The 14,539-nt window shown below is 37.4% G+C and overlaps 1 protein-coding gene across 2 annotated transcripts in view; it reads right to left on the bottom strand.

The window, feature by feature from the left end:
• Window positions 1-962: 962 nt before the first annotated feature.
• ANKRD10 (ankyrin repeat domain 10) overlaps window positions 963-14,539 on the bottom strand; it is a 39,150-nt gene continuing 25,573 nt past the window's right edge. The window contains exons 4-6 of one of the 2 annotated variants that reach the window (XM_054813282.1): window positions 9,792-10,027; window positions 5,544-5,639; window positions 963-2,661 (exon numbers count right to left, since the gene is read on the bottom strand). In XM_054813282.1, the coding sequence (XP_054669257.1) occupies window positions 2,177-2,661; window positions 5,544-5,639; window positions 9,792-10,027 (817 nt within the window). In that variant the 3' untranslated portion in view covers window positions 963-2,176. The remainder of the gene's footprint in view (window positions 2,662-5,543; window positions 5,640-9,791; window positions 10,028-14,539) is intronic. The other variant, XM_054813284.1, reaches the window with a different exon arrangement.

Raw genomic sequence — 14,539 nt, 5'->3', positions numbered from 1 at the left:
AAGATGTGAAAAGCAAGTGAATGAAAACGAAATGTACACAAATTTCAAAAACCTTGTCATGCTAAAATTACATACCTAAAATTATGTACCATCATAACAGACACATACAAACTTCGTTGTTACCCAACGAAAATCCTTCAGGAATCAGTGTATAGCCGCAGACGTTAAGATGGCAGTGCTTCTTTTAACTACGAGTTGCTTTGACTCATTTGAAGAAGCACAAGCAAGTGTATGCAGCAAGCTCAGCAAATACTAAAAAGATTCCCAAGCCAAACGCTACAACAAGTTTAAGTTAATATCGCACGTTAGTGTGACGGCAATAGTGCACGTGCCTCTGGGCATTACATCACAGAACTAAACTGTGTAAGGACAGGGCCCGGATGCAGTTGTTCAAGCACGAGCAAGCGGTTACGCGCGTGCCAGGAACAGCTTTTCTCAGGTGAGATTCAGCTTCCGTCGATGGTGTGTTTGTCTCCAGAAGGCCCCGAGGGGTTTTGCTGGTCTGGCCGACTATTTGCCAAAGGGCCGGTCAATTTTCCCATCAGTGCTACTCTCAATTGAATACGCTGCGAGTATCTTGTATGTAGACAGTGAACCATGTAAAGTCTATTTAAAACCCTGACTTCTCTGTAGACACTAGCATTTTGCCTAAAAATGTTCAAAGGAGGCTAAAATATTGATGAAAATCAGACAGCCAGTATTTTAACCCGGTTTTGGAGTTCAAGACTGATACAACCTTCATACACAGAATATCCCATATGTGTTTCTGTAGTTCAATCAAGGACAACTTACTGGGCTGTTCCCATTTGCTTCCATATACTGACAAAATCCAGAAATTCCACAATTGCACACAGAAAGATTATGGAGAAATGTGATTTAAAAACTATTAAAGACTTGCTCAGATTGCCAATAATAATAGTAGTAGTAGTAGTAGTAGTAGTAATAATAGTCTAAACAAAATATTCAGATACAATGCAATATGTTTCTTTATTTTTTTTTAAATCCAATTTGTAAAGGTCCCTTTTTAAACCAAACAGGAACAAAAAAATCAACACAATTCAGAGGGCTTATCTCATTGACCGTATTCTTCCCCACTCTTCACTTATCATAACACAAAGCAGCAACTTATATTATTAGTGCTCATATAGTGCACTTATATGAATTTTGATTTGTGTATTAAGCTTTAAATACAACGTATTTTCCGTGAGCATAGCCCAAAGAGTACACAACATTACATTTTCAAAGCGTATGTTAAAAAAAAGGACAATAAGTGTATATCCAAGACAGTCAAACTCAAATATTTTGACTTGGCAAATCCTATAACAAGTAACAGCAATTTTAAACTGCGTACAAAGCAGAACAGTGCCAACATGCCTCCGGTCCGTGAGCTATGGTAAAATATCAAGCGTACATATAAAGGAGAGAAGCCAAAGAAAACCGCCACAAATTCAGAGCTAACCTGAGGCACACCCAACTGCAACTGAACAAAGGCAGCTTCACTTTCCCACTCTATAATGCAAAGAGCCCAACAACAACAAAAAGCACTTCTACGCTACAGAAAGTGAAACAGTAACTTCTTCCAATTTTGTCTCTGCGTTTTTTAAACGACTCGTTCAAAAAATGTAAAGGTGAACATCTAATTATACCAAACAAATGTACAAACTATGAAGTCAGAGAAGCTCCAGAAGATTGCCACTTTCAACCTTGCATAGTGATAGCTGGCATTGATATTGCTACCATAGCTTCAGCAGAAGATATGGAAAAGGAAAATCTTTACTTCTAAGTGATGCACATATGTAACATTTTCTTCACAAAATTCAGTTAAACATAGTTTTTAATAAAAGGGAAAACAGCTCTAAAAAGGGAAAGATAGTGTTCACAAGCTTAGAAATAAAAAAAATACAAAACCAGAACATTCCATAATAAAAAAATGAAAATAATAAACATTCCATCATAACAGCACCTATTTTATCACTATAAGCCCCATACATGCAACAAACTACAACTATTGTATAAGGCTGTCAAATTAAAGGTTTACTTTTCATATAAACAAAGTGTAAAAATAGCAATAAGTTGCAATCTTCAAATTTAATGCTATGTGAGGGTTTTGTATCCCCCCTCCCCGGTTTCATTTGGTAGCAATTTCAGTTACGTGCTTGATAGAAAGGTCATTCATCTAGGAACCGTGATACAAATACATTGTGCCTAGGACAGTATTGTCATATCTCTGTTCAACCTTGACAGAATTGGAATGCTCAACAACACTACTAAGTTCGGGGATGCTTTCAGCAGTATCCCCAAAACCATGATAGTGTCCGTAGTGCAAAGTATCTCCAGGGTCTTCCACCCATGAGGGCCGGTTAGAAACACAGCTACTCGGGCTTCCATTCAGATGTAGAGATCCACACATATCGGTGGAATTATTCATGGTTTTTTCTGGTTCCTCGGTGCCGTTGCTGGTATGAATTCGATGCCTACTGGGAGAAGTTATTCCGGGAATTATTCCGTTAGGTGTTAATGTTAAACACTCCTCACGCCTGCCATCCATCCCACTGAGCTGTTGTGCGGCGGTGAAATCCAAATGTCCATTGATGGCACATCCATTTGTCAGTGCATTCAATATGGAGCTACTGCTATTCATATCTGCATTAAGAAATACACCTGTCACCAACAATTAAGAATAAATTGAAATACATCAAAATGTCTCCACTATACTCATTTAAAAAAACCCCAATTTTCGTACACACCTTTGAAAATAAATCTACCCTTTCTTTATTTATAACAATATAGGTAGTTCAAAGTGATGAGAGCTGACCAGTAAGCTTGCAGAATGGATTTTTATGTTGAAAATGCAACTATCTATGTTCCTTGTGTAAATATGCCTATATTAACCTTTGCAAAGACAATGTGAACGTCTCAGAATTTTTTTCATTTAATTCTATGAAGTAAGTGTAGCAGACAACATTCTGGCCAGTGTTTTGAAAGGTGGAATAAAAGGCATCTTTCCACCTTAACTGTAATGCCCTCTTGGGATGAAGGATTCTGTACATACAAGAACTGAGTGTCTGTGAGACGGTGAAGGGTTGGGGTTTTTTTATTTTTCAGCTGCAATTTATCTGTGGCTCTTTTTTATTTATTTTCATTTTAGTGGTAACTCTCACAGTACAGTATACGCTGAAATAAGTCAAATAGAGAAATGTTATGTTGGAGTGCTAATATAAAATGTTTCAAAGTTCCTTTATTCAGAAAGTACTTCAATTTATCTAGCAGCTTGCTAGATAACATACTAGGCTGGTTTGTATTTAATAAGTTTATAATAACATCTGTACAATCCACATGCAAAATGCCATACAACAGCAACAGCAGAGTGCACAGAAGACTAAAAAATTAGTAATGGGAAACAAAATTCTAAAAATGTGCATGCAAAATCTACTGACAACTGTTTTAAAGCAATTTCTCCTTTGAATTTAGTAATTAGTACAATAGTTGTTATTTCCATAAACAGATTTCATCAGTATGTCTGAAATTTGTTTTTGCAGCGGTACTCAAAGTACTAGCACAAAAAACGGGTGATATATTCTGCCTTAAAAATGCCTACCAGATGTCTAAAATTTACATCTATATTGGTAAAGATGAGCAAGACAAACGTAGAAACTACAGGACTATATGGTGACATTTAAAGATTTTACATTCCGTTGTTATCCTTGGATACATGCACATATGTTTATGTATACATGAATGCATAAACCTATGTGCAAAATAGGATTGCATTTACTGCGTATTTCCAATTCGAGCCCGTAAGTCTGTTGGTGACTTCCCACATTTGTAAAACGCCGGGTTCGTGTTTAAGTGACAGATAATGAGTACCACTGTTTGACAAGGGAGAATCCGAAGGTTTGGTTCTCTATTAGTCCTTTGCATGGATATTATTTGAAATACAGATTGATTACGACACTGATACTTCACATACAGCAATACACAATGCCAAGAAATGGGTTCGATTTGTAACTTTTGCACTAACTGGAGTTTCCTGTTTAGTCTCTATATGAGTTAAAATAACCACATCAGCTGAACTTGCTAACCACAAATTCTTACTGAAAGTGGGAAAAAAAACCCCAAACCCATCAAGACATCAAAGCTAATATTTCAGTGATGAAAACGCACAGAAGGAATTTCATATAGTGTTTATTAACTGAAAAGTGCAAAATTTTAACTGTTTAAAAATAAATCCTTATAGGCTGGCTTTGCCAAATCAGATTTAATAAAAATGGCACTACTGTTAGTTAATATGCTGAAGTAGGTAATGAATAGTTCTAGTGATAATTATAGAATGTTATTATTTGTTAAAAATTAGCACCTATAGTAATAGAGTTTATTTATGAAAGACAATCATTTTTCCATAAATAAGAACACTTAGTAATTATCACTGGAAGATATCAGTCTACTTTTAAAGTAGTGTTTATATATATATATTCCTAATATATTAAAATATCTATTAATTATCGTTCCCTTTGGTGAACCTGATCTGTGGTACAAAGCAAAAACATATTTATCACAGAACAAATTAAAGTAGGAAATTAATTTCTGAATGTAATAATGCACTATCATAGTAACTCCATGCCTTTACCTACAAAGTGCATGAAAAAAGCTGACCCAAGACAGTTTTAATCGAAACTACACACATCCTGGGGTTACCAAAAGCATCTTGATTAAGCAGCCCTCCAAAAACTTAGAGCATTAATATTCACTAATACTAGTAACATTCTGTTTCATGAAGATCTGTACAAAACACAAAACCTGTTTTCCAAGGTACGTTAGTTCCAAATACTAGTTTAAGACCTGTGATGTCCAGTCTTTTATTTACATAAAAAAACCCCATAGCAGGATCCTGCACTTAGGTCATTGTGTCTGCACAAATTCGAACACATGGTATATGTCTAGACTATTCTTTGTAGTATTTGTTGAACTATTTTGAATATAGTTTCGTTGTAACATACATTATTTTCAAAGCTATATAAACACTAGGATATGTTTCCCTATCAAGTCTTTTTATTAGCAATTAATCTATTTAATGGCAATGAAATGAATAATTTAAATTATTTCTGAATTTCCTTTAACCTGAAATTATAGCAACTAAAAGCAAGGCACAATGTAATACAAGCCTCAGGTTAAAAGTGAAACAGCCATTGTGGATTTCTGTTTATCTGAAATAATAATAAACTACTAATAAACCTTCTCTTTCACCATTACAATATATTGCATGAAACAGCTAATTTTAGATACCTACTAAACCCCCAATATAGTGGGCGTTACAGCAATACAATAGTTTTCGAGACTGTAGACAACAATGTGCAAATAGGACTAAGTTTTATGCTTAAATTAAAAATAAAATGCATATTGATTCTTGCAACGACAAGGAGTTTGCATTGCAGAAACAGTGTATATTTCAATTTCTTTTGGTCCAACAGAAGTACTCTCCTGTTGTTTGGTGTCTTCAACCATTTGAATGTTGTTGTAGTTAACAGGAAACTGTCCACTCCCACCTGATACAACAGCAAACTCTCTATCAACATGCATATTGTCAGCATCGTCCTCAACTCCTCCATTCATCATTGGTATTAAGCCATCAAAGCTGTAAGCTGATTAAAAAAAAAAAGTCACGTTTAGTCACTGGTGCACACTTGAAAACTCAGCCAACAAACAGATGAGGACTTTGATTATTAAAGCAAAAGCTTTTTACAAAGAAATGTAAATTTTTCACATCTGAAAGCTTCTCACGTCTTTGAGATTCCAAATGCAGAATAAGTAAATGCTAAGTACTTGCACATTCATTTTAATCCCTCGGAATGGAGAATTACCAGTGTACCTATCAGACTTTGCACCTACATATCAAACAATTATTAGTCTGATGTACTAACAAATTGAATAAAGAGCAAATTGAATAAAGAGCAATTTAAGTTACCCATATTCAGGATTTACAGCTAGTGTGCCCGACAGATAAAAATCAGTTTCTGCCCCACATTTGTCTACTGTCAGGCTGGACTGCTCCCTCTTTCACTCCCAAGGGCCAGTTCCCAGTAACCCACCCCCAATTCATACCAGACTGCTCCAGGGATCCCTTCAAGAGCTGAACAAACAGATCTCTCTTCTGAGAAAAGCCGTCAAGTGGCTAGACTGCTGTGGGAAATGCTTTAGTAAGCAAGATGGGCTTGACTTCACTATCTTTTACCTACCACCTGAAGTACTGCTCCAGTACTGTCCCAGCAGACCCTGCACTGCTCTCACACTGACATTAACACACTTCTCTATATACACTGCACACTCTTAACATTATAAAGAGCTACTTTAGTAGACTGCAAGTCAGCTCTTGTTACCTTGGGCACGACAGAAATTTTCGTAAACTATTTGTTTTTGAAGAACCTTAAGCAATAGCTAGTGTCTCAGGGCCAAAAGATCACACGGCTTAACGGAGACCCAGGATCAGTGGGCTTCAAATCACTCTAATCCAGGGAGGGAAAGGCATTTTTTCTAGTTACCTAGAGAAATATGGGAGTGCAGTTTCACACTGGCCAACTCAAGGGTACACGTGGCAACGCCCTCCATCCCCACCTCACACAGAACACGTAAAACCCACCGTGCTGAGACTCATGATACCCAGATAGCCAGTTGCCGGCTGCGCACAGCATGTCAGCACGGTGTGCAGCACAGTCGGCACAGTGTAAACACCACCCTGCCAAGGGCCACGAACCAGAGGGGCTAGGATTAGGGCTGCCACAAACACAGCCATGTCACCACTTGGCTTGGTGTGCATCATCATCAGCCTTGACCCTGTGCACCACCCTCCATCAACCAGCCCAGGGAAGCAGGGGGAAATTTCTGGAATTGATTTCGGGAAAAGGGACATAAAAACCAGCTCATGTTTCTAAGTCAAAATTACAAACTATTTGGTGTATATTCTGAAAGTGGCAATCGATTTACTTCTGTTAAGTTCAGCTTCAGCCTTTGGAACTAATTTTTGCATTACATTTGAGAGAGTAATTACTTTGTATCACAGTGTCTCATGTATTGGTGTTGCTTAATTTTGAGGCAGAAGGTGTTTCTAATACTATGCACCCAACAGCAGATGCACGTGTGTGCGTATAAACAAAATTACACTTAAGTAACCCCCACCCACTGCCCAGTTTAGCTATTCCAGGACAAAGGGCGAAGCACAGCTTATGTATTTCTCTTCTTCCAACTCTACTGCTTACAGGCTCTTGTAAGGTGCATGTACCATGCCTGGTCACAATTAGGCTCTTACGAAGCAGTAATTGCTCTAATTTGGGGTATGGCCATCAAAATCTGACTCTTCCCTGTGAACACAGGTTCCCTGCACTCTCTCTGAAAATATGAAATCTCCTGTGCAAATAGACTTTAAAGGACAATAGACCAGGGTGGTTTTGGTAAGGGCAAAATTACCACAAAATTTGGCTTGTTTTGTAAAAAGGCTAGCTAAGCAGAAAGATGTACTGATGACCTCTCATTACTCAGCTCTGTTGTTTACAAAGCGGCTCAAGAACAGGGATTCATTCTCACCTCAACAGACTTTTTACATTGATACTACAGGTATTACTGATGATGATGTCTTGGAGGGCAGACACGTCAGATTAGAAACTTAAGTTTCTGCAGTTGGGACGCATCTATTAACTACTCTGAAAACCTTCAAGCAAATGCAGTGAAGCTTTTGACTTTGTTTGCAAAAGTCTTAAAAAGTCATACTGGTAAAAATGCCAAAGTTTACCTACTCTTGATTGTTTCTCTAACATCTCTGTAATTGCTTAGATCTCATTCACTTGAACACATTGTCTATTTTAGTTTGCTCAATCTAACTTATCCACTGGACCAACTGTTCATGCTGAAAGGTACCGCAGATACCACTATTTCATGACAACATACAGAATAAAGATAGCTAGCCCAGTGCCACTCCCACAGGTTGTGGGGCAAGGCTACCTATTGACTAGATTGGAGCCATTTTCTGAAACTAAGAGAGATTGCTGGTTATGAACATTCAGAAGTAATAGCTCTTCAAAACAAAAGATACGTAACTGACTTCAAGCAGCATGTCCTGGTAACAGAACATGAGCATACTGAAGACATCTTTCCATAGTTGTTACGGGCAGCTGTGTACTGCACAAGTTTCCTCATTCTGTGTAGCTACTTAAGGACGTTATTCCTGAAACACACTCTTGCATTTAATTCCATAGGCACGCTTCTCCATCATGAAATTATAGTTTAGACCAACTACATGAAGTAACACATCCCATTTGTGACTGCCTATGGAATACCCTGCTAAGGTCTCTGATCTTGGTATAGTTGAAACAATGGCTGGATAGCAAGTATTAAAGCAAATACTACAGTGTCAGTATTGATGTAATTTATGTTATCCATGTCATATTTAGAAACAATGGGTTTGGTCTCAATTCCCCTCTTGTTATCTGGAATTAAGCACCATTTGAGCCCATTTTATTTGGCTCACTGAATGTCCCATCTGTTAGAATATAAGCTTTAAACGAAGAAAGTGTCTTCAATGAAGACCTACAAAGTCCCTTTCCTGATGCTAGACATAGGAAAAATAAACGAGGTTTGAGTGCAGAATGCTGTGTGCTTTTTAATGAGAATTTAATGGGATGACCAACAGAAAGGAAGCAGAAAATATTCTCTATGGTGTTATTCAAGGTGTTTATAAGATGTAAAAAAGATTTCTTCATAGTCACCAAACAGTATCTTCAAGGTTGTACTATCGCGTCACTGCTGGCAGAGGAAGCAGTGTGCTCATTGCACAAGGCTGAATAGAAATCCTTAAGGTTCATTCTACTCTCATATCCTCCTGTAAGGTATCACTTCCCCTTGGAACATGATCCTGGAAACTTAAGGTATGCTAACTTAATGTCACAGATAATCCCTCTTGATCTGTCAAAACTTTTTGCATTAAATTTCTTTCACCCATCTTATCTAACAGTTTTTGAACTGTGAATTAATCCTGAAGTGGAAAATTACCATCACAACATCCAGGCATCTTCGTGAATTAACGCAACATTATTTGGCTCTCCTGAAGAATAACAACTTGGGGAAGGAGCAGAACCTATTTCAGCTCCTACTCTTCCACGTACTATTCTTGGCATCAGGTACCTTCAGCAGCCTCTGGAAACAAATTTCTGAACACACCAAGGGTGATGAAAAGGAGCACTGGGATCTTGTGGCACGGAATAGAATCATAGAATGGTTTGGGTTGGAAGGGACATCAAAGATCATCTCATCCCAACCCCCCTGCCATGGGCAGAGACACCCTCCACTAGACCAGGTTGCCCAAAGCCCCATCCAACCTGGCCTTGAACACTTCCAGGGAGGGGGCATCCACAGCTTCTCCAGGCAACCTGTGCCAGTGCCTCACCACCCTCACAGTACAGAATTTCTTCCGAACACCTAGTCTAAATCTATCCTCTTTTCACTTAAACCCATTACCCCTTGTCCTATCACTACACTCCTCAATACAGTCCCCCTCCAGTTTTCTTGCAGGCCCCTTCAGGTACTGGAAGGCTGCTGTAAGGTCTCCCTGGAGCCTTCTCATCTCCAGGCTGAACAATCCCAACTCTCTCAGCCTGTCTTCATCTGCTTCTTATATTAATACATAATTTAGATATGTACATGAGTTTGTCAATAATACTCAACATCCACTCTGAAAGGCTTTAAAATGTTTATTTTCCTTTCTTGGCAACAGCATCGCCCCATCCCTTTTACCTCTAGGGTCTCACCTTCCGTTCTAGCCTTCTTTACTCCAGCAGACTCCGAATCTTCAAAGGATCTCTTTCGACTTGTCCCACCACTGAATAGGTTGGGACCTGCATTCTGATGAACCCCATTTAAGGTGCCATTGCTATAGAAATGATTCAGGTGACAGTTCTGGAGGTTCAAGAGAAACTGGGCACATTCTTGGAAGCCCTGGGTATGTGCAAGGTCTGCTGCTGTCAGGCCACTGGCATTTCTCAAGCTGTACAATACAAAGAAACTGAATTACACTCATTCATCAAGCTGGCTTGCTGCTGCTGCTGCCCTTACTGACTATCTATCTGTTGGTGATGAGAGAAAACATACACTTATCAATTCTCATTAAGAAATTAGTTAATCTTAGTTTTATAACTAACTTAACTTTTCGCACATATATCTGGCTTCTAAGCAAAATTTGGGAGACAATACACTTTTAAATAAAATCAATATACTATGTGCCTTAAAAAAAACATCTTCCTATTTAAACTTCTCAAAACGCTTTATTCTAAAATAGTCTGAAGTATCTGAGCTTTACATAAACTTCAGACTAATTTAAGCCTTGAATTTTACCATCTTCTGCAGTTTATTCTGCAATCTATTGCTTTAACTTGAGCAAAAGATCAAATACTCAAAACAAACTTAACAAGACTTGGCAATTGTCCATGGCATTCTGGTTTCTAAGGTAACAACAACATCACTATTCTTCCTAACAATAAAATATATACATTTATAGAAGATAGATAGATAAAGATGCTATACTTAGTTATGCTTTGCTTATACTTTTTTTTTTTTCCCCTGGTTTGTTTCTCATTTCAAAGTGTGTGACATCATAAGTGCTGGGACTTGCTTTGTTATTTGAACCAAGACTTTTCCATGGACGAGAGGCTGGCACTGGATTTTGAATATTCTAATGCATCAAGGGGAATATAAATTAAATCAGATAGGACATGTAGAAGTTTAATTTGAAAGAGTGCTCTATCATGTGCATTTACACAAACATATAGTGTGTCTGTGCTTAGAAATACGGGCTAACTTCATAAGGAAGTCCATAAAAGTGGAGACAAGAGGACCAGAAATGACAAAACTAGATTGTGAAGATGCCAATAAATCTTTCCTATGTTTTTTTCCACCTTTCCAGACAGATCTAGTCAGAAAACTGAATTTTTGTTTCTTGGCTTCAGTAGTTTAGACGAGTCCATTATTTAAAAATCCAGAAACAGACAAGCCAAAAGAATAAGAATTCAGAAGACTAATAGACCTGATTCTGTTGAAACTCACACAAAGTAGAAAACAACTGACTCCAGTTCACGTGAAGAAAACAAAGAAGAAAGCCCAGATTTGCTTCCTAGATCATTACAACTTATTTGCTATAAAAATGAGACTTTTAGGCTTTAGAAACTATTACAACAAGACTAATTCCATAAATGGACACTGCTGGATTGCAGAAAATTTGGAAGATGGGTCCAAATAGCACAGAATCAGAAAGAACATTAGGCTAGATCTGAGGAATTTCATTCCATACTACAATATATTAAGTCACCATTTACTTGGACTACTAGTGAAAATCCAGAGAGCAGCCACCAAGAGTGGTGTAGAAAGTAACACTTTACAAGACTGAAAAACCTAGTTAGTCAAAAGAAATGAAACCTCAAAGTAGATGTAGTAGTTCTGAATACCTAAAAGATAGCTGCAGAGAGAATATTCTGCTCTGTGTGTCCAGTGCAGACAGTCTATGAATGGGATTAACACAAAGGATATTTGAAGTTAGGCATTAGGAGAAAGTTTCAGAGTATAAAGGTTGCTGAATCTCCAGAGGGTTCTCTCCCCCCCCCCCATTTAAGAGCAGATGATGGTTTCAGAAATTCTGCAAAAGTCAATCCTTTCCCAGGTTGAACTAGATGGCCTGTTGAGGTCCCTGCTAACCAACATTCAATGCTCTTTAAGTACTTCTAACTTACGTAGCATACGGACATAACACAATGCAACTACAACTTAAGAAACAGAAATTTCAACATATCTGTTTTGGTCAAAAAAGAATAGCTCAGTTCTTCGAAATCCATTTTAAATTTGCAAGCTCCAAAAGGATGGTAAAAGAAATCTTAACAAGAGCAAATTAAAGTTATGCAAAGATAAAAATGACCAAAACAATAGGGTGTTGACTGACCACCTAATTTAATACAACTTCAAGGAGTAATTCTATTATTTAATAAATGTTATTGAACAATAACTCTGCTTTGAAAAATTGACTAGAAGATAGACTACAGTTAAGTCACCATTTCCCAAAGGAACGTCGATCTAAGTTGCCAGAGGTATTTAGAGATGTACAAACTAAGATGCAAGTGTGTAAGGCTACATGACCAAACCCTGGGAAAGACATGTTAAACTTCCCAGAAACAAAATAAATGAACTTTAAGTTAGTGTTTGTCAGATGTTAAAGTGTAATGACCTTTGATATTTTTAGATCTGTCTCCTTCCCACCTCCTCCTGAACAGTTTACTCTTAACAGTTAAGCAAAGATGTACCTGTTCTACAGAAGCATTTTGGAAGCACTGCACAGGTCTTCAAGGGACTCAAGTACATTGAATATTCTTGCTTAAGAGTTTAAAAATGTCTCTCTTCAAAATCTGAGTCTGAATTTAGCCTATTGATTTCAAGAGAACTCTCTGTGTTCCAAAATTAATAATGAAAAAAGAGAGAGAAAAAATGTCCAAATAAAAGGACATTAGAGGATCTAGACAACTCTAGAAACTGGTTGGCCAACTGCTACTAAAGAGAACACAACTGTTCACTTCTGTCTGCTCCCTCTCAAAGGAAACACTAATTTGAGTATCTTTTCTATATCTAGTGGTCAATTTCCATTAATTTAATCAAAGCTTGATTAATCTAGGACTTTCACATCCTTTCAAATTTCAGTTAAACTGGCTTGCATTCCAATGTTAATGGAAAGGAGAAAAGGAGAAGTTGACAAAATTGACAGAAACTTAAGTCTCACTTTCTCAGAAATAGGCTAGAAGGATAAAAAAGATCTAGTTCTTTAGCTGTTTTTTCTAGCCTTCTGCAGGAGGAAAAATCCAGCAGTGGGAACACAAAAGGCAGCAAGAGCTAGCTGTGCTATACTTAGATCATAACAAAATGAAAGTAATCCAAGAAAAAAATGGCTAATTCGATTAGCCACAAGCACAAAGTAAGAAAGATAATGCTCTTAACAGGTATCAGAGAGTTTTACCAGACTGGAATAGTTTTATATACTCCCAAAATATGTAGAAATACTGCAATCACTGTGAGGATTCTGAGTGCATAACAGGAAAATCCAGCCTTACACAGTCCTAGAAACTCTGGAGTACTTGAAAGAATTAAAAAGCTAGGACATCTACTAGATCGTTCTTTAAAAGTGCTAATCTGGACTTGGAGTGGAATGACCCTGTTACAGCAGTAGTTACAAGGAACTGGGGACACATCTACTACTAAATCTGTAATGTATGGTCCACCTCAAATGCTGCCAATGTCTGAAAATGAAGATGCCACCTCAGCCTAATCCATGAGCTCAGCACATATAAAAGCCATTTCTCTAAACAGACTCCATTACAGGAATGAAAACAGAAATGGCTCCCTGCCACAACTACACATAAGACTAAGAAGAGTTCAATCTCTAATGTGTAATCCCTATGTCAGTCCTTGGTTATGAACTGCAATTAGATGTAAACTGACTGTCAAGTGAAAAGGCAAGGAATAATAGCTGAAGATGCATTTGGCCATTAAGTAGACTATATATGACATGGACTGCATGGTTTAAAAAAAAAAATCAACAAGCAGGAAACTCAATGAGGTAATCACTATATTTAAGTGAATTTTCAACTACTTCAGTTATTAGAGGCATCCCTTGAAAGGTACTTCATTTCTCATAGCTGCCTACAAAAAGAAAAAGGATTTGACTAGGTAAAGGATATTATAACTGAAAGTAACTTCAAGACCTGGCCTGAGAAAGAAAAGCATTGGAAAAAAGTAAACCATTGGACAACATGGACAGAAATACCTCAAAATTTCATGTGTCTCGAAAAAAAAATCTTTTCCACCCATCCTCTGCTTTTTTAGTAAGTTAAAAATCTCTTCAGTACTAGTTTTGGTCTTTCACCCAAAACACCCTGAAATAGTGGAAGCTCCAAAGAAGCTCAGAACACACTATTAAATCTTCAGGCAAGGTGTCCTTTTGTTAATGCTAATCATACAGCAAATATGACAGTTCTACTTCTATAACTGCATTACTCAGAATTTAAAAATGAGTAAGGAAATTTCCTGCAGATTTTGTGGTGTTGGTGTTTTGGTATTTTGTGGGTTTGGTTTTTGTTGTTTGCTTGTTTTTCCCCTGACAAAGATGCCAAACTTGAGGACAAGCTTATGTTTCTTTTCAGGGTTTTTCTCTAAGGTAGGCTACTTGAAACAAGACTAGGCAAATAACAAGCTACATAGACTGTATTTTTCAAAGATGATCTTATGAAGGAAGAAGCTACCAGTAAGGAAGGTGTGGAAGGATGGAAGAGAGTCATATTAAAGAAAGTCTGATTTTCTTTTCTTTAATATGACTAAGTCTTGAAAAGTTACATGCATTTTATGATCAGTCTGTCTTTTATTAAATAGTATTCATTGACTTAGAAAATAATTGCACTAAAGGCTGGCCTAGTTACTGTCAAGACAGACAGCTGTGCTCCAAAAACTTAATTCCCTTTCTCTCCAGTTA

This window comes from Grus americana, chromosome 1 (genome assembly GCF_028858705.1).
Source record: "Grus americana isolate bGruAme1 chromosome 1, bGruAme1.mat, whole genome shotgun sequence".
Taxonomy (NCBI): Eukaryota; Metazoa; Chordata; class Aves; order Gruiformes; family Gruidae; genus Grus; species Grus americana.
Note: the sequence above shows the minus strand (reverse complement) of the source record. Positions and strands in the feature narration are given on the sequence as shown.